General features: G+C 37.6%; 1 protein-coding gene across 8 annotated transcripts in view; it reads right to left on the bottom strand.

Annotated features, from left to right (window-relative positions):
• CLIP1 (CAP-Gly domain containing linker protein 1) overlaps nt 1-21,746 on the bottom strand; it is a 74,427-nt gene that overhangs the window by 50,001 nt on the left and 2,680 nt on the right. For 5 of the 8 annotated variants that reach the window (XM_072879798.1, XM_072879791.1, XM_072879796.1 and 2 more), the window contains 2 exons: nt 10,438-10,633; nt 9,372-9,943 (listed from right to left, as the gene is read on the bottom strand). In XM_072879798.1, the coding sequence (XP_072735899.1) occupies nt 9,372-9,943; nt 10,438-10,531 (666 nt within the window). In that variant the 5' untranslated portion in view covers nt 10,532-10,633. Of the gene's footprint in view, nt 1-9,371; nt 9,944-10,437; nt 10,634-12,584; nt 12,603-12,720; nt 12,824-21,746 lie in introns of those variants that run through there. The other 3 variants (XM_072879792.1, XM_072879794.1, XM_072879795.1) reach the window with 2 other exon arrangements.

Genomic DNA, 21,746 nt, shown 5'->3' with positions numbered 1-21,746 from the left:
GTCATTGTGGGGTGAGGAAATTTGCTTGGAATTTACTAGTGTTTTGTCAAACACATGGGAAAAGTGATTAAATCCCATAAGCTTACGTTCATTTGCTGCAATGTAAAGTGAAGTAGCAAAATGGGTTTGTAAACCTGAAGCAGTTAAAAACTTCCTTATGAAAGCACATCAGGATGAGCACGTCAAACTTTGTGAGAACCTTTGCAGAGCCGCATTTCCAAAGGTAAGTAGAAGTAAGAAACAAATAAACCAGTGTAATCCGGGGGGGGGGGATCTAAAAAATGAGACTGCTATTTAAACAGTGTTCATTGAAAACTACAGATCTCTCTGAAAAGAGGATAGCCACTGTCTGAAAATTTGTCACTATAACAGTATCACTTACTCAGACCAGCTGAGCAGAGTTAAAAGCTGAATAACAACGTCTCTGTCTCTCCTTCTGCCTGAGCACGCACTTATGGTGACTCTTGAAAAGCATCACTTGGATATTTCTGTGTTTGTCACATAGACTGGGCATTTTCAGAACCATTCAAACCACAGCATCCATAATATGCAACACTTGAAAAAGTAAAAAACATCCAGACAAATTACAACTTTGAAAAACCTGGGACCTATGAATCAGAATCTTCTTTCTCTTGTTTCTCAAAATTTAGAGGAACCATTTCCAGCTGGCAAAAGCAACTGTATTTAATTGACTTGTTCACCCATTCAAGGCCAGAGGGAACCATCAGATCATCTCCTCTGGCTCTCCTGAAACAGGTCTTTACATTTCACCCACTCACATCTGTAATTAACCCTGTAACTGTACTGAGCTAAGCTGTATGTGTTGATGTTTTTAAATAAGAGCTGATATCCATCAGAAAACATGCTTCCACTGACAGTCTATTTTCATAGTTAATCACTCCATTGTTAGAAACATATTTAAATTTGAAATAAAACAAATTTGACTGTGGCTTCCAGCCACTGACTCTCATTATGCTTTTATTTGGAAGATTATAGACCTCTTCAGCAACTAGCATTCACCATGCAAGAACACACTTTTTAAGCAAGGCACCTAAATTTTTGCCTTTGTAAATTAAACAGATTGAGTTCTTCAAATCTTTTATTGCAAGATACTTTCTCTTGCTTGAGTCATTTTGCAAATGTGTTCTGAATTCTCACCAATGTTTCCAATGGGCTTTTCAAACAAAAAAGGACCTAACTATATAGAGGATCTGAGTACTGACCAACAGCATGGTCAGCACTGCTTAGAGCACACTACTCCCTCCAGCAGACAGCTGCCCATGGCTGCTACACAGCTTATGCTCTCACTCTTAGGCTTATAAACTCTGCTATTGAATGCAAAACACAACCAACAGCTTGCCCTGATGGAGATGAAACGACCAGTCCCTCTGGATTGCTCCAAGCATATTGTTATTTACCCCTCTGACTGCCCAGAGATTTCATCAAGAATGATTCACAATTACTTCCAGAGCATGGATCAAAGTGCTGAATAGTATTAGCACTAGATTAGCTCAAAGAAAAACCACACTAGTGACCATATCCAATGGTGGTACCAGCAAGCCACTTTTTTTTTTTTTTTTTTTGGGGGGGGGGGGGGCAGGTGTTTGCCATCCATTGCCCAATTCTTAAATGTATCATAAAGTCTAATGCTAATTTTGAAGTTAGACTTAGATAGGATTCAAAATTAACAAAAAAAAAAATCCCACCACACAACAGCATGTTCTTCATTAAATCTGCAGTTTCAAAGAAGGAAGTAAAACATGTTTGACAAAACTGCCCTGTTTTAGTTTGTCAACATCGGATTCCTCTGTCAGTTTTTGCCTGTCTTTTTTTTCTTGATATTAGACAGTCTAGCTTATCCTATTTCTTTTCAGAAATATCTGTATAACATCCGACACTCAATCAAGACATAACTGGAAGAGTGCTAGAGTATCTACTAAACTTTAAACCAGTCTCCCTAATTCAGATTTTTCAAACCAGTAATTCTGTGAACAGCAAGATTAATGATGCCAGTTTTCCTGTGGCACTGGATATTATGGTCGAGTGACTTTGCTATTTAAAAATCCAAGAGTGACTACAGCTATTTCTATGGATGGGAACAGTATTAGACAAGACCTTGATCATGTGGATTCTCTGATGTACAAAAATCTGTGAAGGCAAATTGCAGCTTTTCCAAAATTGGTGGTTAAATTCTCTACCTTCTATTGGTCTATCTGTTTCCATGAAACTTGTAAAGAACTTACCTCTGAAACCTCTACATTTCTACCCAATTTGGTTGCAGTTGACTAGCAAGTTCAAAAGCAAGGCCAAAGTGGGTAAAAATGCTAACGTGCAATAAGACACTCACACAGACACAATGCTAGACACAACCCTTCACTTCCAGAAGAAAACAGTTCAATAATTAAAAATGATCTGCTATCGAGGTTCAATTCATTCAATCAACTCATTCAGTCACAAAGGAAGTGATACAAAAAACTAACAGCAATTCCATACTACAAAAGCCACATGTGAATTTGTGACCACAAAAAAAGCAAAGGCGAAGACTAAAATAAGTAAATAAATAAATTGTTCCTTTGCCCATCCTGTGTTGAAATGAGCAAGGACAACATGTTCCTGGATATCACTCCCCTTGGGGGGAGGGGAAGGGAGACAGGGAGTCCACGCACACCAAAAAAAATCAGTCTTGCATGAACCAACTATTAACAAAGCATGTGGAGAAGTCACCTATTGCTGCCTATATCCCAGTAGGTCACATGCAATTTTAAGTTAAATAAGTAGCTGCCAAAACAAAATTACTCACAATTAGACACAACTCATACCTTGCTGCAGTAAGATAAATTTAACATCTTATTTATCGGTGAGCAGATAGGTAACAGTATGTCCTAAAAATGCTTAAATGTAACATTAACAGAAAGCCACAGTTGGCACAGAGAAAATCACCAAGATCATGAATTACAGACAAAGCCTTTGGATACCCTCTATCCTTCAGCTATACTCTCGTACATACATTTCATGCTGTGGCAACCACTTCACAAACTAATCTACATTATACCTTACAGTATACAAAATACTATGTCTAAAGATACATAAATGTAAGAATACTTTCATCCTTGACTTACCATGACAAAGCCATCAAAATACCTTACAGTCAACTCAGCTTAAGGATGAAGCAAAAGCACAACTGAGCAGTTAAGCATTGAGATACATCCACAGTCACCATAAACGAGGCTCAGGACAGCCCCAGCAGAGCACACAACAATCGCATGTTCTCAACTTCCAAATTTTTCTTCCTCTTCTATCCTCATACGCATTGTGGCAAGGTATTTTTACATTGCTTTAACAATGCAAATGAATATTTGTTTTTCTAACAGTTAAATACTTACTATTACAGATTTTTAATTAGACTAAATCCAGAAGTGCATTTTCTATTCAGAATGTTACAGAAACTAGAAAATTGAAAACTTAAAAATACCACACGGACAATGGAGGATTACTTCTAAAGGGAGAAACTTCTCTCCACACGTGAAGTTTCTTTTCCCCTTCATTGCTTTTAAGAGTCCTGGCATTTAATCAGTTGACAGACTTAACGTCATGTTTACTTGAAGATAGGTTACATGGGTGGAAACAAATCTGACAATAATCTCCTATCAGTCTCTGCCTATTGCATCACTAAAGAACTTACTAAGAAATAACGAAGCAAGAAATAACTTACAGTGAGCAGTATAAAACAGACAATAAGAAGAAATTAGATGTTACTCATGCACAGAGAGTAGCTTTCCGAAAAGGCCACATCAGCATATGCCTGTAAATCTAGTTTGCAACCTTTTGTGAACATATGGACAGAGGCCCAAGTTACAGCTTTACAGCTCAGCTCCAGAAGCATCAGATTTGGCAGACCATGATGAAGCTGTAACTGGTTAAATGAATGAAAGCACTTTAATCCCTTGAGAAGGCTAAGGCCCCTTAGGTTGATAAGATTTTTATTTATTTAGTTATTTAAGATACAGCATCTGGTCCCTCCAGGAAAAAGCCTAAGAAGCTCTCAAAGCTGCTTCAACCTTTGGTAGGTGCAACGGGTGTCACACAAAGCTGGTTTCCCCCTTTTATTTCAACAACTTGGGTTTGTTAGGTTGGTTAGTTCAGGGGGTTGGTTTGTTTGTTTGTTTCAATCAACTTTGCATTGGGCTCTAAAGAAATCTTAACTGTTTGCAATACCAGGGCAAACAGGTTCTCTGTCTGTAACTCAAACAGGAAACAGAAACTGGCTTAGCCTGAAAGTAATTTGTTTTTTGAATTAATCTTTCCCCATCTTATTCTTTCCCCATCATCTGGTTTAGTACCTAGCAACAACACTCCCACTGGCACAAGAAGGGATCACTTTTTGCATAGGAATTTTTATTCATACTAGGTTCAAAATGCTGAAGCTGTAGCCTAATTTTCAGTAGGCAAATCAATTACAGTTGCGTTAAAGACCTTGCACTCTGTCATTAACCCAGTAAAGGTGGGATGAGTGCAATGAAGGAAATGCAGGTTTCCACACCAACACCTCCTACTTTACAGAAATCCCCAAATATGAGATCAGGCTGCCCAGAGTTAACGTCCTCTCTCTAATAACTAAATCATATCCAGATTCTAGAACATACTTCAGATGTTAAGAATGGAAATTATGGTTAATACAGAGCTATTTTAATTACTCTTTGCATTAATAACTTTTTCTGTGGTTTAGCTGTATTATTTTTTTCCAGTAAAAGTTATACATCAGTGCAACAAATGAAAAGCTGAATAATAAGGAGTTATGTATCAGAAACCACAATTATTTTAAATATGTACTCTATCTCCCTATATTTTCAACATTTCTACATATTAACATGAAGTATTTCCAAATACTTATTAGTGAAAGGAAAATTACTGCTCAGCTTCAAGTCAACTAGGCAATTAAGTACATGCTTGCTGAATATGGCTCAGATATACCGGGATTTGAGTGAGACAGACTTCTTATCAGAGATTTCCAGGACAGCAGAGGGCTTGCATGCTGTTTTAACCTAATTGTCTTTGAGAAGGAGTAAACTACAGAAATCTAAAGGACCTCTCCTTTGCACTGGAACATCCATTTGGGGGTATAATACTTCAGCTCGTGTATTCACTTCACTTAGTTTGATTTGGTTTTGATTTGCTTTGACTCCTCCAGAATGTCAAGGAAGAGAACTTCTAAGAAAACAGGACAATGTGGATTTCTCCATGATTATTATATTTCCCATATGGACATTGACGTCTACCACGAGCTATTTTTTTGACGTTTACATCTTGATTTAACAGCCTGGAACATGTCTTCTTCAAATTGAGAGGGAAAAAAAAAGGAAAAAAGTTGTAGCTGACTGTTGCAGCAAATCTACTACAAATATTTTTTTTCTGCAGGCATCCACAGGAACGCAACTCAGCTGACATATCACATACCTTGAAGCACTGTCTGTCTGTTCTGATGTTAATGAAACTTTTTTTTATATATATACAAGGTCTTTTGGAAAAATATGTTTTCTGCCCCCTGAAAAAGCAAGGCTGCTTGCTTTTGCATCTTTTCATCTTCATGTCTATTGCACTGTTCAGCACAACCTAACATGAGTTACTCTAAGCAAGCCTGCATTTGAGAATATACAGGCGATCACGTCACAACTCTACTTGTTTTTTGCAGTGCAATTTCTTTTCTCTGACAAGCATCTGAATTAGTGTCCCAAACGCTTAGTTTGTATGTAGACACTATTCTTCCTAATGTTATCTGAATTAAGGAAAGATCCTGTAGGGCACCTGCCATCATATCCAAATAAATCAGGGTTGCATACATTGGAAACTTCCTTTATTACTAAATCTATATATTTTTTACTAAATCTATATCTTTTTTAAAGACATCAGTTCTCCCGTAGAAGTTTGGTGGGACTCTACATATGGGACCATTGTAGCATTAGGTAATTCTAACTTTAAGTGCACAAAAGACTGGTGAAACAATTAGAGATCAAAGGAATAAGAAAATAAGCTTAAGACATTTTTTCTATCTACACAAAACAATACAGACCATGCTCTACAGCTTTAACTGTCTCTTCAAGATTTCTTTGCACATACAGCCTTTAATCAAACTACCTCATCCCAACACCACGGGCTATAAACATCTGATGCAGTAGTTTGCTGTGACAGAATGCAGAAGCAACTGTGAAGAGTTTACAGCTTCTTTTCACGTAGAGGCATACTACGAACGTATCAGTAGGAACTGAAAAATGTTCCAACAAAATTTAGCTGTTGGGAAATGTCAGTCTGTCAAGCCTAAAATGCTTTGAAGCCAACGTTTCAGGTTCAAGAAACTTCTGGTAAATTTACATTTGTGCAATGCAGAAAAGAAGCGGAGGGGAGATGTGAATTGGTAAATGCATTTCTCTGGCATTTAAACATTTGTCAGAATGGCCTCTTGTTTCTTAATAACCCAGATCGGGCAGAAAAAGTGCTGTATGATTTTGCCTTTTTTGTTGAAGGTGTCATCCAAAAACAGCCAGTTGCCAACAACAACAAACAAAACAAAAAAAAATTAACAGATCAGTTCAAGGTAACTCCTATTAAGTACATTTTAAAATCAAAGTTAGAGGAAAAAATTTAACAGATTGAAATACTCCAGAGTAACTCTCCACACCCTAAGATCACACACAAAGATCAACAAAGTTGAGCCACATCTGAAGTCCATTCTAGAATGTAATCTTAGCTGATGAGCTGTGTCTTACCCATCTATGAATTTGCCCTTAAGGACATACTTTTCCAGTTAAGTATTTTAATAAGGCTCCCAAATGAGCTTTTCTTGATCATGAATTCATTGTTCTGCTGAACTGCAATTCTACACTGCTGGAGGCTCACCATTTTCAAAACACAATTCGCAGCAGTTGTTTTCCCCATATATCCATAATCATCATGGCATTGCTATTACTAAGAACCTTCACAAAGCATTCAATAGCAGTCAGTCCAAACTGCAAGATCTGATGAATGTGGGCAGCATGGCAGCATTTAGTTGCCAGAGTTCTGCAACGGTACACAGATTGGAGCGTATCTCGGGCCTGTGATGCTACACTGTCACTTAGAAGGGAAATTCTGTGCTGAGGTGGGACCTACAAATTCCATCAAGCCTTCAATCCTCTTGCATACCATATTACTGAAAAGTTACTGCTGTCGGTATAAATAAAAAACAAATGACATGGAGCAGTCCAGTTGCATTTGTACCTTTGATGGAGATGGAATGGCTAAGCAAGCTACAGTAAGTGACAGGCAGAACTTTCACAACAACCAGTGCTAGCTGTAGGCTCTGAGGACATTTTCCAGCAATTACTCAGTAACAGGTCCATTCCACAGTCCATAGTGCTGGACAGGAGTTCAGTGGCAGAGAAAAAAAAATATGTATTAACATATGAATGGATTATTCAGCCAAGTTTACTATTACTTGCACCAACCTGGCAATTTAAGATATTTACATCTGAATTATTATTAGGCACGACATCAGCAGAGTCTGGGATCTACTACAAAAAATTAGCATGGGACCCAAAAGGGTTAAAAACCAGCAGACAAGAATCCTGTCTATTTAACATTCATATTCCTGTGTGTACACTGTCTTATACTGGCATATAAATTACAGATATGCATCACTGACATGCTGTGCTAGGAATTTTCCCAAAACCTCAAACTACAATTTGATGATTCAACAGGAAGACTTAAGGCAAACAGAGGAAGTAGGGAGGATGAAATACTAAGTTTAATCTGTTCTACTTAACAAACAGAATTTGGGACCTTATTACTATCAAAACTGTGGCACCTAGGATACGCTTCTTCTGTAATTTACACTAATAGGATACAGGAAAGTTAGAGTGATGCCTTCATAGGCATCAGAGAATTTTCCCACCCAAAGACGACATCCCAGAAGATCTCATGAAGAGCGTTGAGAAAAAGGCAAACAAGTGGTTAAAAAAACGAGACTGACTGAAGATGACAGGGCTCTAGCCTCTGACAGAAATAGCTAGGGATAAACGGTAAATCTTTGTTTCCATTGCCACTCCAGGAAAACACATCTCAGCCCAACTCTAGCTGTCAGCCAAACCCTGTCCTCATTTCACCTTAGTCTCCTTCACACTTTCTTCAACTTGGCCCTATGTTTTAAGCTTTCTTTACACAGAAAGAGGAGTCAAATTCTTCCTTAAAATAAAATAAAAATATCAATCCACCTTCACTGCAGAATCATTATCTGGTGGGGCAGTGCAGGACAAACAATAAAATCCATGGGATTTTTTTTCCTACACAAGGTTCTTACGAAACCAGAAATGCTTTCTATGCCAGGGTATTCATTCCTGTCCTTGTTTTTACATAATGGAAATTTTTAAAATTACATTGTAAATAAAAAGAGATTGTATCAAAATAACAGTAAGACAATTCTTCAGCTTAATGACACACGCAAGTAATTCAAACCTAAAATCAGATCTCTGTTACAGTGATCGTAGATCTGGTGGACATACAAACATCATTCTGGTTATATTTGAAGGCTACATACATAGCCTTTGGATAAAGAATACAACATAAACAATGTATCACCAGCTTTCTACTGCCTTTTCAAGGAAAGGCTAGTGTTTCAAGGCAAAGTTTCCCACTTTTCTTAGTAGGCATATGTCAAATCAGTTATCAAAAATGACCCATGCTCTATTACATTGATCCAAATACAAAAGGTATACAACATAATTATTTGAAAAAGAATGTTTAAACTAACAAAACTTAACTCCCTTTTAAAAGAGTGAAATGATACATCAGCAGAAGTATTTATGTTTCTGAATTTAGGAAGGGCAGCCAAGTAACATGGCATGTCACCAACAGAACACGTAATTCCTGGGTGATCAGTGGCATTATGTGACTACTTCTGTTGCTGCCTATCACTACTCAGGGGAACAATCAATTACTGAACTGTTAGCTTTCTAAAAACAAGGCCCTGAATAGGGCAAAAGAGCTGCATGGAAATCTCACAAGCTCATTTTTTATTTAGCATGACTGTAGTTCTTGAAGTTATGGAAAGATAAGCTACAACTATGTTGTTAAAGACCGAAGGGTTTTTTTAGACATTGGCAAAACGTAATAGATTAAAAACTGCCAAATTAACCATTTTATCCTGGTACTGCAAAGATCTTCCTACAGTATGCAAAACTGCATATGAAGAGCTTGTCTACAGAAGACACTCAATGGAAAGAAAGCTAGAGCATAAATTTACATTACCTTGACCAAGGAAATAGTAGAAAAGTTTTGAGTATTAGCAGAAGTTACAATTCATCAATCAAAAAGTAGACACAGAGGCTGCAGAGGAATCTTACCAGAACTCGATCGCCAATTTTGAGCTCCCTTTCTCCTTTCTTTAGTGATCCAGCTTCAGAAAGATTTGATATAGATTCACTTGCAGTTTTTGAAAGATTGCTAATCTGAGAAAGAGTTGAATGTTCCTTAGCAGCAAGTGGTGAAGTTTTTTGTGGAATTCCTGAAGGGGGAAGTGCAGCAGCAGACGAAGACACCATACTAGCAGCTGATGTGGAAGTTGGTGATGTTGCTCTAGAAGCATGAGCTGTCTGTGTACCGTTGGCTTCATCTTCCGTCAGCACTTTCCTTGTCAATTTTGATGGTCTTGTAAATATTCCTCTCAAGGGTTCACACTGGAAATAGCGAACTCCAGCTACAGAGCCATCATTCTTACCAATTGGTTCATCTAGAACAATCCCTGCCCACTGTCCTGGAGCAAACTGTGTTTCACCGAGGAACTGAATAAACCCAGGTTTATTTCCATTGACCCAAACACGCTCCCCAACTCTGAAGTCATCCACAAACTCTTCATGTGCATCTGCAGTGGTTGTGCTTGAGGTTTTTTCACTAGGAGCTGCTTTTTCTGCTGGAGCTGGAATCAAGCACAATGAGAAAGCAACAGGAATCAAACACACTAATATTCCAGAGAGCATCATAACCTAGTTTCAATGTAACAAGCATTTGGAAAAGCATGATTTCTAAAAGGAAGAACACAATTCCACATTTTCTTACTTATGAAAACACTGTAATCTCTGGAATACAGTAATTCAAAATCTAAGGACAGAGACACTGAATGCATTTAATGTAGGTTTTGGTAAAAATCTTGTAAAGATTACAAGTCTTACCTAAAAAATTACCCAATCGTTTTTATCACGACAAGGTTTCTTCAAGTAAAACTGCTTGATCACATCCGATTAGTAACTTCAGATTTTTTGCATGTTGTACACATCATTTTCATTAGATCAGAAATACAAGCAAAAATACCTTGGTGTAAATAGTAAAAAACAGTGTATACTCATAGCTTTCAAGGTACTTTTTGTTAGAAGATAAATGGGGGAAAAGTTAAGATATTTAAATATTCCTTACCAGCTGCAACAGATACAGGTGTTTTCAGCAATGTACTCCCATGCTTGATGGTCTTTGAAGGAGCCTTAAGTCCACTTGGTTTTAACATACTCATCTTTTTGCAATACCAGTATTAATCCTCTTTGTCTGTAGCAACTATCTTTTTCCAAACATGGATAAAATATATTATTTGAGTTTTTCCAACTCTGGAATAAACCTGTATATAAAAACATTAGACACAAACCAAAAATCAATATTTTCACTCCTGCAGAAGAAATTTCTATATATACACAGTCTATGTATGAAATGCATGATAAGATGTTTTACAATAGCAACGAGAAGCATTTCCCTGGACAGCATTTCCAACTCATCTTTTGAAGGCCATTTCCTACTAAAAGACACCAAGTCTGAACCTAAAACATCAAAATAACTCACTTCACTGAATGCTGCTGTATTAATCTTGAGCTTTAAACTAAAAGGCTATTTTAAGAAAGAAAAACAAAGCCCTTAACAGCATTACTAACATTTACACATAGATATAACCACTCTGTGCACCCTACTGTTTTCAGTCACATTTTTCAAGTGTTGCAATATCCCAGCAAAAACAACTTGAGACTAGAGAACTAACTGCAAGAGAAATCAAGAGAACCAGGAATTTCAGGATAAAAGGAATAAAGTTTTTAAGAGAGACTGGAACTGAAAAATTAAGATTGATCAACAGAGTTAGATGATGGTAACTAAAAAGTAAACATCCACCTCAGCTGTATGTGATCTTTTAGATCACAAGACACTGGCTCGTAGTCCCCAACACAGTGCCCCAGCTACGCTCCTGTGGAAAGAGGAGGAGGGACTCTTCCCTACGTTGCTAGGATAGAGCGCTGCTCTGACTTGGAAGCCAGCTATAAGCTTTTCAGGGAACTATGCCATGAGGGTTTTGCCACAGAAGGCATCTTCTTTTGATTACAAAAGCTTTAGAAAGGCTCTTTCATCTATAATGAAAAAACTATTTTTTTTTTTCCATAACATGAATTCAAGGCCAAACTGTAAGGTGACTGGTCTCCCCACCATCTTCAAAAGCATAAACTGTTCTGCATGAACACAGCTTGGATATTTGCTAGGCTTTATATATAAAGGCACTGACAGAACAGGTATGCCTGCTTACAAAAAAAAACAAAAACAAAAACAAAACAAAAAAACACACAGCACAAATCTAAACAAACACCTAAAAAAAAAAAAGGAAACACAGACATGTAGCAATAGACTGTTTGCTCAACTGTTTGCTCCGAACATGACAAACAAGAACTGTAAAGCAGGTCTCGGTCCTGCCGTTTACTCAGCATTCTGGCACGGATCACTACGCATGCACAGGCAGCAAGCTGGCCAATTGCAGAATTCCCAAAAGCGTTACCAGCAGTGCCCAGGTGCGTACCCTGGGCATACAGTGTGTTTAAAGGCAAAACAAACCCTAGTGAAGGAGAGACTGCTACGCTACAGGAAGGAAGACTAAAGAGACAAGCCAACCGTGTCTTTTACCTACCAGTATAAGTTTTACCCTCATATATTATTAATAGCCAGCACCTTAGTGCTCCTAAAAATCAATTCACTGTGAAAAAAATAAAAAAAGAAAGTATCAGGCACACTGCTTTGTGAACCTAAATAACAAAGTGAAACATTTCTTCTGCTATTTTGGGATCGGCCATACCAAATTCAACCCATTTTCTAAGTAGTCTGCAAAAATGTTATACTTTAAAAAGCATTAATTACCACCTTGGCTGTATGGTGTTTGTCTACAATTTAAGTTATGCTCCATGAAAACTCTGAAGTAGCACTGTGCAGATTGCTGAACATTTTTTCTAGCATTGCCAGAAGTATGTCACCCACCCATCTGCAGAGTTATGACTACTGAAGAGAAAAATGTCTCCATTGTTTTTGCAAGATGTATGCCAGTTTACTATTAATTTTTAAGTGGGAGCTTTCATGTTCATGAACATGAAAGCAGAGTTAGCTTTCTAAAATCAAAGCAGAAGGATAGGCATGAAATATGACTAAGCCGTGAAAGAACTGACAGGCATATAGTTATACAGAAGAACAACTAGAGGATCACATAAGAAGTCACTTTGGACACAGCAGGAACACTGGGGTTCCCCCCCTCACCCCCCACTACATACCTGCCCTCCCTGCTAAATCCAAGTGCATCGTATTTCTTCATGTTTTGTTTTAGAAGTCTTCTAAGACTGCACTTCACTCTTCCATGCCAAGGACTTGAAAAGCCTTCCTTTTCTCTCTTATACACACGCTACCTACCTATTCTTCCTCACGCTGCAGGCCCTATTCCCTCCAATGCCAGGATCTCCATGCATGCCTCCATTACTTTCCTCAATCCATCAAAATCCATGGAACGGAAAAACTGTACATAATAAAGAAGGATTTGGTACAAATACAGAAATGCAAGAAGTATCAAGGTGAGTTCTTTTTGGTTCACAGTCTTCTCTGTCAGTGCCAAACACAAAATTTATGGAAATTCAACAACCTCATATGGGCCAAAGGCAAGTCCACCGTAAGAAAGACTGCCTCTTAAAACCAGGAAGCTAGAAGCTGTCTTACAGTATACTACTGTTCTTTTCCATATACTACCTCTTTTTTTGTCCCCAAAGAGCATTGCAGCACCACATAGGTAGTAACCATCTATATTGTGCAAGGATAGGTATATTAAAAGAAAACAAACACTAAACTACCCCCCAAAATTACATTTTGCCAGTTTCAAATAATTATTTATTAATAGATGTTTAACAAACCTCTGCTCAACAGAAAGTTAGAATGTTCTAATATCGCATTTCTTGGCTCAGGGTACTCATTCATATTTTAATTTTGCTCTCCACAGTCATGGGTTATATATTTGCTGTGTCATTTGCTTTTCTCAATATACAGGCCTTCAGTTAGGCCAGAAGTAACACAATTCCTTGTACCCTGGTTTTAGCGTTACTGAAATTGTAGCTTAATTTAAAAAACTGCTAAAATATAGGCAACACATTTTGGTAAACTACTGCCTTATTGCAATAGTGAAAATGCAACTTTCAGTCTTAGAAAGAGACGGGACCTTCATAGGAGCATTTCCTACTAGAATTCATAAAGCGCTGAAAGCACATAAATTTGCATCAAGTGATTTTAAGCATTACATACTCCAGCATTTCTTAACAGGCTCCAGATGTCAGTTACCTCATTTTAGTTCTCATAAGAGAGAGCAGCTAGCTACTTGTCTCAATTTGTTCTCTTTCCTTCCTTGAATCTGTCTCAGCTCTCCTGAAAAATAATCTTTATAACCAATAGGCAATAACATTAACTGTAAGTTCCTCAAAAGATCGTAGCAGGAACCTAAGGAAATGCCCAGAAAGAGTCTGATAACACGTACTAAAGTGTTCAGCAAGCCACAAATTCTCATAAAAAAGAGGTTTTAAACACAAGCTTTACACTTGTATGAAATCATATATTTCCCAGTAATGGCACAATATGAAAATGTGTTACATTCTCGAATGAATTGCAATTGTTTTGTGTGTTGACTACTAAAAATTTTCAAATACAGACATGAATCCTTGCATTGGCCCTTTTAGCTGATTAATAATAACCTTATTTTTCTTATTTACCTTTTACAGACCTCAAAGTAGTGCATGGATCAAAGCGATTCATGAGCAACAAGTTGAGAACCATTGGTTTAAGAAAATAAATCCTACTAATCTGATAATAGATATGAATTCTGTTGGCAAGTTGAGATTAAAAATAAATAAATAAAATTTAACCTCATGACCCTGAATTAAAAAAGCAGAATATTTTTCTACTGTCAAAAAAGGAATTCCTATAATAAAAAGAAAACAGCTGTCCACCACTGTTTCTTTCAAGACTGTGTTTTCAACAACTACTACTCCAAAAGAACTAAACCACAATTAAATAAGAAAACAAGGAAAGAAGTTAAAGCCTCAGCTCACTCCACTTAAGAACCTTATAGTCACGACAAGAATATAACAGTAACAATAGTTCTTTAAGGTTAGTTGATATCTGACAAGTATGCTGCCACCACCATGCTCTCCTCCCTCAGGATAGGTAGTGCCAACATTAAAAGCAAAAGGTTTCATCTGATAAAACATTTGAAATGATGACTTGACAATTTAAGGATGAAACATTTGCTAACATCGCTACTTGCGACTACCATGGAGCAGATGCAGTGTTTCCATGGAGAAAAGCAAGTTGTCTGTCCATTTGGTATGGAAACAAAGAGGACATTCTCGAAGAGAGCAGCATAATGTTTGAATTGACTCAAAACAGACTGCAAAATCTGTGTCTTCTGCATGCAGACACACTGCAGTCTGACTCTGTGCAGTGTACTTTGAGGCTAGAACACTACTCTCGTGGTTTATTTGTATAATAAAGTGAAACTTATTTTAACTGATGATCATCTGCTATCGGTCATGCACGAGTTCTTCAAAACATTTTGAATTAAAAAGATTAATATTAAACTTAGTTAACACCATTAAGAGACTACATACTGGTGGAAAATGCCTTTCAATGCCAACACATTTCTAAGCTCAAAAAAAGAGATCACTTCAATTTGTTAATTCTGCTAAGCATACCAGTGCTTTGCAAAATACATATAAACATTAAGACTAACAGACACAGAGTAAATATTACAAAAGGACTGTTTAGAATAGATAATGCTGCTGAAAATCTCACAGAGATCTGTAACCAGAGAAGATCATATGCAATCCCTGTGGCAGTCAACTAGCAGGTACCTAGAAGACAAATTCTGACCATACCATGAAGAAAATGTAACATGTACAAAATAAATCAGAAAATCCCTTCCATAGAAAAGTGATATGGAAAATGCATTTCAAAGACCACCACAGTCCAGTAACTTCACTTTCCTGAGAGAAAAACAAACTCACCCCATGAAGCACAACGTTTGAAATAACAGCCTGAACAGCATTTCTTAAATATGTTTCATACTCTTGATGATCATAACACTACTGCCAAGCTTTCAGAAGCTCATGAATCATTCCTCAAATATCCTGACAATGGTTTAGAAAAAGGAACTTGGAATTTTGAACCTGGAAAGTTTTCTCTTCTGGTCCATGAGTTACTCCAAGAGCTCAGACCCTGCACAGTTACAAATGCTTACAACTAAAATTACTGCAATCTTAAAACCTTAAAGCATATAAGCATCTTCTGTATGATCAGATCTAATTCTTAATACAGCTCTAAAAGTTGTATTTGTGGTCTCCTGGGCTGGTGTTACATTTCTGTAAAAAGTGAGCATATGTATGTCCAAAAGCACTTAAAATAATGCTTTTAGTTGAATTTATAGGTTTTTGAAATTAATACACAGTTTAAAAATACAACCACATTTCAACTCTGAACAAAATTAATGCCGTCACATTGCACTGCTATTTGCCTCTTGCTACCTCTTAGAATATTTCTCTCTGTGCAAGAATGTGCCAGATCACAGAGACCAACTTCTGGAAGGTTCAGATAGGAATTAGATTAATTCATCCACAGCAGGTCTGCAAACTGACCAGACTGGGACATACCCACCAACATCCTTACTGAAACAATTCTGGATGAGGTAGACATAGCAGAGGGATAAACTGCAGAAAGCAGATAGCCTCACACACCCTCCCTAATAGCATTTCCTATTGCCACCATCTTCTTTTGTTTCTAAGGAGGAACACAAGTATAGTCCCCCATTACCACATATTATGCAGCCAGATTTCTGTCCTGTTTTGGAAAACTGCAATGTCAGCACACCCAGAGTGTGAGAGATGAGCCGCATCTTGGAACAGGAGTCTTCCTGATCATGATGCCTCCTCTGCCACATTCTGGGTCTATTGGAGATACTTCACATTGGGCAACCAAAAAGACTGAATCACCATTTTGCAAGCGCTGGATTACATTTACAATGAAATAATTCCACAGCACACGATATCCATTGTAAATGTCACACTAAGCTTCAAAGTCAGTTCTGTAACAATTACAATTAGTTAAACCAAAAAGATGGATTTGGAAGCCCTCATGCATTAACTTTTCAGAAATTCTCTTGTAATGATGCAGCACAGTTCATATTCCTAGCCATTTATTACTGTGCTGGTTTTGGCTGGGATAGAGTTAATTTTTTCCATAGTAGCTGGTATGGGGCTGTGTTTTGGATTTGTGCTGGAAACAGTGTTGATAACCCAGGGATGCTTTCCTTCCTGGTGAGCAGTGCTTACACAGAGTCAAGGCCTTTTCTGCTCCTCACCCCACCCCACCAGTGAGTGGGCTGGGGGTGCACAAGGAGCTGGGAGGGGACACGGCTGGGACAGCTGACCCCAGCTGCCCAAAGGGCTATCCCACACCATATGGCCTCATGCTCAGCACATACAGCTGGGGAAGAAGAAGGAAGGGGGGGATGTTTGGAGTGATGGCGTTTGTCTTCCTGAGTCACCATTACGCGTGATGGAGCCCTGCTGTCCTGGAGATGGCTGAACACCCGCCTGCCCATGGGCAGTGGTGAATGAATTCCTTGTTTTGCTTTGCTTGTGTGCGTGGCTTTTGCTTTCCCTATTAAACTGTGTTTATCTCAACCCACAAGTTTTCTCACTTTTACTCTTCTGATTCTCTCCCCCATGCCACTGGGGGAGGGAGTGAGCGAGCGGCTGGGTGGGGCTGAGTTGCCAGCCAGGGTTAAATCACAAAAACTACTTAAATACAACCATTTTGGAGCTATGAATTCACATCAAGGTCTTTTTGCATTCAGCCACTGAAGCCAATTACTGAAATGGTAAGTGAACTTCTCTCTGAACCTAATGCTCATGACTTAGTGCAAATCCAGCATGTTTTGTCAGCTCCAAAGCATTTATTGAATGAGTAGCAAGTTCAGACTGAAACAAGCCAGAAAGCACTGTAGGCATTTGATAACAAAGCAAGTCACAAACAGCAAATTATTATGGTACTCATGTAACATCCCCTGTAGTAGTCACTGTTAAACCAAATTGATTATCTGAATGTTGCTCAAGAATTTAACTGTACTGTTCAGTGATTAGACTGTGGGATTACAGAGGCATCTTCAGGTATCAGTTAAGCTGAAATGAATAGAATTTAAGAAAGAATTTTTATATATAAAACAGAATTAAGAATTTAAGATTTCAATAGAATAAGGGTTGGCATTTGGGAGTCTACATTTGATTACTCATTCAACACATTGCAATTAGAAGAAAGGGAGCATTTAAAAACACAACTTCAGTTTTATTTTGTCTCCCAGAAACCATGGATTTTGATGTCAATTATTCAAGTAATATGATGATCTGAATATATTCTTCAGGTACATCACTAACATAAGAAAAGACACCAAAATAATATGCATCATTTAATTCAATGTTTATCATGCTAAATGCCATCAGATCATATTTATTTGGCTTACTAGATGCTCTGCTTACTGCCAGCATCAAAATATATGGGCTGGTATATGCTTATCAAACCAGTGTTTTGTACCTCACTTTTAAAGGTAGAAAAAAATCTGCATTTAAAACTCAGCTGATCAGGTGGAAAAAAATAAAAGGAATCCAGACCTTTCTCTCAGATCTGTTGTTTGCAGACACTGGTATAGGAAATAAAAATGTAATAAGAAAATAAGCAAGAACATCCCCTAGTTTATATAGGATCATTCTTCTTATGACATTCTACTTCAGCTCATTCCAGCCCAATCCAATATAACCATCATATGAATTCTAGAGAGGTATACCCTTCACAAAGGCAAACACTCATCCTACATGAACCACAAAGCCTCAGTTTCTCATACCGTGTTCTTAACATAAATATGAATTTTGTAAGGGACAGATTCTTGAAGAAGTGCATCTCTATTTTAACTAAGCTTAACTATTAAATTAACAGAATGAAAGCAATCTTTTGCTCTTCTGAAGTGCCTTCAAAGTTGCTACGAGGATTACTCCAGGAAATTACTGTTGCATGCAAGTTTTAGTATGCCTTTAGTCTAACTCAAAATACAGTTTACTTTTGCTATCATAAAAATACAAAACCAAAAGCTTGTAATAAGTTGGGAAGTATGCCCACCGGTATGACACAGCTCTTTTGACAGTGTCATTGATTTGATGAACATAACTTGAAACGAAAAGTGGCTGACAAATTACTCAAACTGAATCACATTTACATGATCATTAGCAGAGGTCCTGAAAAATCTTTCAACTCTACTTTAGAGGGCATTTGTTTAGATAAACATTACTTAGTCTGAAGCAACTAGTATGTTCAGTGAAACAAAGACACCCAGAGGATATTCAAAACAGTCCCCACACCGTAATGCAAACACTATGCCTTGTCATCACTCATCCTGCTATCAAGCACCATCACAGCACAGTATAAGGACATCCCCATAAATAGCTACTGGTTGTCTGTAACTTCAAAGAGTGAATCTCTCTTTCCTTAAGAACTCAGAAGACACTCATACTTTCCTGCACACTTAGAAGGACTGGGGAAGAATAAACTTTGTTGTTTGGGAACCAATCCGAACACCCCACAATGCTGTCCCTCATTAAGGACGTGGCTAATCCAGAGCTCAACCAGCAGCTTTAGATTTGTTTCTTAACTGAGATAAATAGCTGTATTTCTATATCATGGAGATTACTTGAACTGTTCTCCATGTGAGTTCACAGATCCATAGCATATTCCGGACCAAAGACTTTTAGATTATCTTTCAACATCAGGGCTTTTATGGCAGCCAGGCCTACATACAAATCTGTATTTCTCCTTTGCTTTTGAACCTGCCGGGTAATTTCAATGAAGTAAAATAAAAGGCAGGAGATTTCTAAAAACAAATATTATATTCTTACAAGTTTCACAGAAGCAGGCCACCCAGTAAGAGGGAGACTTGTGTTCAAATAGTCTTGAGTTTCTCCCAATGACTTTAGATCAGACCAACTAATTTCTGAAGCAAAATGGAAAAACTAAAGTATTGCCATCAATAAATACACTTGGTAGCAGCAGATTATCAGTACATTTGGAGATAATATAAAATTGGAATATAATATAGTTAGAAAGGCAACCATTACGAGGCACAAATCCACTGAAAATTAGAGGGTTTCAGTGACATTGCTAAGTTGGTAAATAAGATACATGGCTGTTTTTCTACCCAGGAAAGTGCAGGATATTAACTGAAAACTGGATAAACGGGATTCTCTCTGCATATGCTTGGGAAAGGGAAAAGGCAGGGTAAATTCCTATAACTAAGAAACTGTACTAAGAAGAAGATGAATCAGATCAAAGATAGTAAGAGGCTTAGGACCTCAAACCATCAGTCAGATATTACAGCAATGCTATGAGAAAGATAATTCATTAAAGCTTCTGCTCTGCTTATAGATTTTAATTCTGCATCAAGGACATTTTAAGTCACCTCATCTTACCATTCTATAACTTGCTATGCTCATTCAGATTCCTAAATGCCTTGAGATTCTCACTAAAAAAAATACCATTGAAACACAAAGAATTAGACTACTGAATATGAAGCACAAATAAGAGAGGGTGTCTGTATCAGTAAAAAATTATTTTGGGCTAGCAATATTGTGAGTATTTTTTCCCAATCTATGTTGCTATTTCTAAACACCGTCTGTTCAATTTTTTAAAAAGATTCCCATCTTTAATTAATAAGCTTTTCAACAGTTATCAGCTCTTCCTTAAAAAAATTTCACAGAAAATATGATGCAAACTCTAACACTTCAAGTTGCCACTGTACACATGCATTATAAAAATGTCACTGCTATAGTCTATTAAAAGATCAGAAAGCACATGATCCTCCTGAGCACACATCATTCTCTACAGAATGAGTCAAGGATTGAGAGGTGGAGAGAGTTTTCACCCCAGAAAGTAAATAATTGCTACCTCTTCTGGTAAGCCCACTATCAATACTTACTACTTTTCCTACATTTTTCCAAGGAAATTCTTGCCTTTGCCAAAAGCCCTCCATTTTGATAACAAGAAGAGTAATTTGTTTGACTGTCCGCAATGCTTTCTTCTGATGATAAGACAGTTCAACCATCTCCGTAAGTGCATTCAGTCCACAATAACAATTATGATTTTGGGATAGCAGAGCATCAAGTTTAAGTTATTGGGGATCTAAAGTTTAAATGAAAGTTTGAGAAGGAAAATATCATCTCCTGCCAGCCTCAAAACCAAATGCATATAAACAAAGACACAGGGCTTCTCTCTAATACAATTACTACTGAAACAGCTGAAACAAAGATGCTGCTTTTTATAGTAAGAATTTAATTTTGATAGACTTGGGTGAAACTGTAACTGTTTTACACTTTTTGAAAACATCAAGTCAGCAATCCCTTTTTAGCTCTCCATGTTCTTAGCCTTCTAAATTAGCACCATGACTGCTATACGGCTGGCATACAATAAAGTAGAAGAACAAATACAGAACTTAATAAATGTTGCTGTGATTAAATGCATGCCGCTGCCAAGCAGAGAAGCAGAATGAGAATGTCAGATAAGCGAACTCTATCAAATACTGAGTTTCTCTCTTTGCCTTGCAATTTCCCCTCAAAATAAGTTAAAAATATAGACAGTAAGATTATAAAGATCAGGAAAACTGAGCAGCTTTTAATGGTGTTTCTCCTTGAAACAGTAGAGTGAAGACATGTCTTATAAATTAAAAGAATGTATGGTACTATTCACCCAAGAGTATTCTGAGTTTGCACAAACAATTGATGAGACATTTCAGGTGGAAAACAGTTAGGCAGGTGCTAAAGTAGAAACATGTACACTCCATTCTTAGATACAACTTTTAAATTCTTTCCAGCCTTCGGAGACCAGGAACTAGATACCAGATTTGTGGGTATTTCTAAGGGTCAGTTGTACCACTATAAGTCATGCGAGTGCAACATCACTCTGCAAAAATAAATGCATGTAGAGGACAGACACCTGGACAAGCACAGATATATTAGTAGATGTTTGAAATCATCAGGAACCCTGCTGCTGACAGAGCTGGCTTCAGTTCTGCTGGTCAAGAACGACGAAATGGTTGCTCCAGCAGAAAGTGGCATCTAGCTGAGGGCAGCTGAGATTACAGCTAATGCAGTATATAATTGCCTTTCATTAAATAACAAAACACCATCCATCTGAGGCATTTCTAAACATGCCAGTCCAATAAGGATTCCAGTGCGTTACTTTTTATACATGCCAGCAGAGCCAGTAGTCCCTAAGGAGTGCCAAAAGATTAAACAAGAGCCGCATTCATTCATGGTCATCGTGTTCAAACATTAGAAAACTTGCATTCAACATACAGAGTTAACATT

This window comes from Ciconia boyciana, chromosome 15 (genome assembly GCF_034638445.1).
Source record: "Ciconia boyciana chromosome 15, ASM3463844v1, whole genome shotgun sequence".
NCBI classification, from domain to species: Eukaryota; Metazoa; Chordata; class Aves; order Ciconiiformes; family Ciconiidae; genus Ciconia; species Ciconia boyciana.
Note: the sequence above shows the minus strand (reverse complement) of the source record. Positions and strands in the feature narration are given on the sequence as shown.